This window comes from Morone saxatilis, unplaced genomic scaffold (assembly GCF_004916995.1).
Source record: "Morone saxatilis isolate NCDOM2014 unplaced genomic scaffold, NCSU_SB_2.0 Contig4, whole genome shotgun sequence".
NCBI classification, from domain to species: Eukaryota; Metazoa; Chordata; class Actinopteri; family Moronidae; genus Morone; species Morone saxatilis.
In genome coordinates, this window is record NW_023339984.1 from 2184849 (window position 1) to 2188361 (window position 3513).

Consider the following 3513-nt stretch of genomic DNA (forward strand, 5'->3'; position numbering starts at 1 on the left):
TTTGCGATAGTTAGGGCTAAAATATACAAGAGAAAGCTTGTGAGTCCTGGTTGCCGCAGATGAAGGTAAATATATCCACTTGCAAGTCACATCTTCCTCAACTAGTCCTTTCCTGTCTGAGAAAAGGATTTCTCACTTTTTCTGCACATTATATCCATGTGAAAACATTTTACAAGGCTACAAAAGCTGCAAAAATGAAACTTTGTGAATTTAGACATTAAGTAACAACATGTCTCAGCAGTAGCAGCAGGAAGACAGCAAACGTGGGAGCTGATGAGAACACAACTGATGAGACAGTTTCATCACTGGAGAATATTTAAAAAAATGAAAATCTTTTTTGTAGCTAACATATGACTGATCATGGGTAATAAAAGTGAACACAGGCACTGTGGATATTATGTTATTATCTCTTCATTTAGCCTGTGTGTGCTGAAACCCCTTCAAGTGCCTAACATGGATATTTGCTGGAACAAATCCAATGTGAGTGTGTGTGTATGTATGTTGTGTGTGTGTGTGTGTGTGTGTGTCTTGTGTGGTGAACAGTAAATTGGATGTGATACGGAGAAGCTCTCTACATCCCCAACACAATTGTTAATCAACTCCTACGCACGAACACACACACACACACACCACACACACACACACATTTTCCAGCATGCTCTCCTCTGCTCCGGCTCTAGTTTTCAAACAAGGTCTCATGACTCATTCTGCTGTTATTCAGCCCAGTCCAAAGCCTCTGTTCACCTGAGCGGAAGGCCCAAAACCTTGGGAAGATGGTAACAGGCGCAGGCCATGAAATCACCCATGGTATCTTGGGTTCTGAGCCAGGTAAATAAAACCTGGTGAGCCACAGAGAATTGCCCGTTATTTGACTGCAGTGTAGAGCTTTGATCGGGCTCAGGCACCGACCCGAGCCCAAAAAGATTCTATGCAAGCCCTTTTAATGTAAGCAGTTTTGAGCCTGACCCAAACGCACATTTCAGCTTAAAATAACTAAATGAATAAATTAATAATGCAAATAGATTATTACAGACACTGTAATTATATGCACAATGTAGTTTACTTTAGTTAGCTTTAGTAATTTTAAGTGACACTGACTTAATTTGTGGGAACTGTAAATCATTTTTATAAAGAGTACGGTATAGACCTGCGCTATTTGAAAAGTGTCCTGAGATAACTTCTGTTATGAATTCGCGCTTTACAAATGAAATTGAATTAAATTGAAAAATGTAATTAATTTTGTAATGACTGTGTTTGTACTGTGAAAACAAAATATCAACTAAAAAGTACTTAATCAGGAATGTGTGCCTAAAAGTGTCACATCAAATTACTAGTAAGAGCTGCCTAATCAAGGATCTTTTTTAACTTACAAAGTTTTGTTTGTGTTACTTAAAATTTCTGATGTAATCTGTTCTTAACAATTTATTTGGTGTGGTCTGTAATAAACTATGTGCATTATTTAGCTAAATGATTTCCAAACAAATCAATGACAAATTCACTCATTAATTACATTTGCATGCATTATTAATAAGATATTACATATAGTTTTAAATATTATTCCATCCAAGCCCGACCCAAGCCTGACCTACAGAAGCAGTTTTGGGCCAGAACCCAACGGGTCATATGGGCTTCGGGCAGAGAAACAAACTCTACTGCAGTGTGTCAGGTTGAGTTCTCTTTACTCCATCTCCCATTGAGCCGACCCTAATGTATCCAGTGGAGGTGTGGCTGAATCAATACCTCTCTAAGAAATGCCTCTCAACCAGAACAGCAGAATGGCTGATGTGTGCAAACCTCTTGCGCCGAGCCAATCAACTTTTCTTTTTTTATTTTGCTTTCGTAATAAAAACAGCAGGAGAGGGAAAAAATGTGTCCTCTGACAATGCTTTTTATGGAAAATATTTTGGGATGGCACTGAGATATGTGTGCTGCAGTTACCGGATGAAAAGAAAACTAAGGGAAGTTGCCATGGTGGTTTAAGTGGTTAAATGGGTCTGAAGGGGTTTGTCACTAAAACAAACACAGTCCTGGAGTGTCCCGATCAAGTGCTGCCAGGCTGATGAAATTCCCAGATATGCCTCTGCAAAAAAAAAGCCTTATATAGCTGCTGCTGCCTGAGAAAGACTGATTTGGAATCTGTGTTTGCACAAGAAATTAAATGGCTAATTTGCTCCCAGCCATGCTCTCTGAGATCTAAAGGGAGCAAAAGAAATAAGTAATTTCATTTATGGCACAGGCACCTAAGTGGAAGGCTTGTATGATTATCACCGTGGACCTCTTTGGGCTGAGAATTAAACAGAATCCTTGGCAGCAGTAAAAGTTAATGATTAAAGGGCCCCTGTGTAACTCTAGGAGCTGTTCCTGATTGTGAAGTGGATGGTGAAATGAAATAGAGCTGAGCTGTGAGAGGAAACAGCGGAGAGAGACAGAGTGCATGACAGCAGCTCTGCAGGTAGACCACCTGAGCGGGGACACAGGGTGCCCAGGTCACAGTGGACCCCGACAGTCACTCCTACAGGAGCGGACTGTCAGATAGGATCAGTGCAAGTGATCCCTATAATGAAAAGCAATGCAAACTGACAGAGGAAATGAAAGTGATTGGCTGTGGGGGCTGCGCATAAAAGCAGTTTATTTGCAGAGATTCCCTCTGGAAACTACTCTCATTCAGCACGCTGCACGCAAACAAAGTACATCAGGTTTAATGTCCACACTGAGTGGCAGCCCCCCCTCCCCTCCTCTCCCCTCCTCTCCGTCCTCTTTTACCTTGACGCCTTCCTGATAAAGTAGGAGTGGGTGAACTCCAAGTGGTCGTCCAGCCACGCTTCCATCCTCTCGCTTTCTGGGGAGCAGCAGTCCTCCATGGCGCAGAGGCGACAACTGTGAGCTCCGGCTGCAGTCTACATCTATACGCGGAAGAGCCGGTACCGAACGGTGTATACCGAGACAGAGAGACAGAGAGAGCGAGAGAGAGAGAGGGAGAGAGGGAGAGAGGAGAACGAGAGAGAGAGAGAGAGAGAGAGAGAAGGCGGCTCCGGGGCCGGGTTTCGGTAGGCTCGGATCGGATCGGCGCGCGGATCATAAAGCGGTGATGTTGCTTCCTAGTTTCGTGGATCGACTATTAGAGGACTGGAGAGTGAGAGAGTGAGAGAGAGAGAGAGAGAGAAGAGCAGACAGAAGAGAACAGACAGAGAGAGAGAGAGGCTACCCCCTCTCTCACCCTTATGATAAAGGAGGCTACAAATACACAAGCACTACAGAGACAGTGTACACACCTTTCTTCCTAATATACCAGAGATATCATTGAAATATTTCACAATATAGGACTATTGTACACATGACTTCCCATATGTGAATGTACTGCTGAGACTGGAGAAAACACCCCAATATGTATTATTTGAAAATAATTTGTCCTAATTCAGTGCACTGGTAACATTTTAAAATACCCATCATCAGTGAATGGTAAATTGATGGTTAATTCAACTTTAAAAAACAATAAAACCAATGAAAGTAATT

General features: G+C 42.3%; 1 protein-coding gene across 1 annotated transcript in view; it reads right to left on the reverse strand.

Annotated features, from left to right (window-relative positions):
* The window catches only part of pde5ab (phosphodiesterase 5A, cGMP-specific, b), a gene marked incomplete in the record, with an annotated part of 64710 nt that extends 61703 nt beyond the window's left edge, over positions 1 to 3007 (reverse strand). The window contains 1 exon segment of the mRNA XM_035675737.1: positions 2764 to 3007. Within this exon segment, the coding sequence (XP_035531630.1) occupies positions 2764 to 2861 (98 nt within the window).
* Positions 3008 to 3513: the final 506 nt, after the last annotated feature.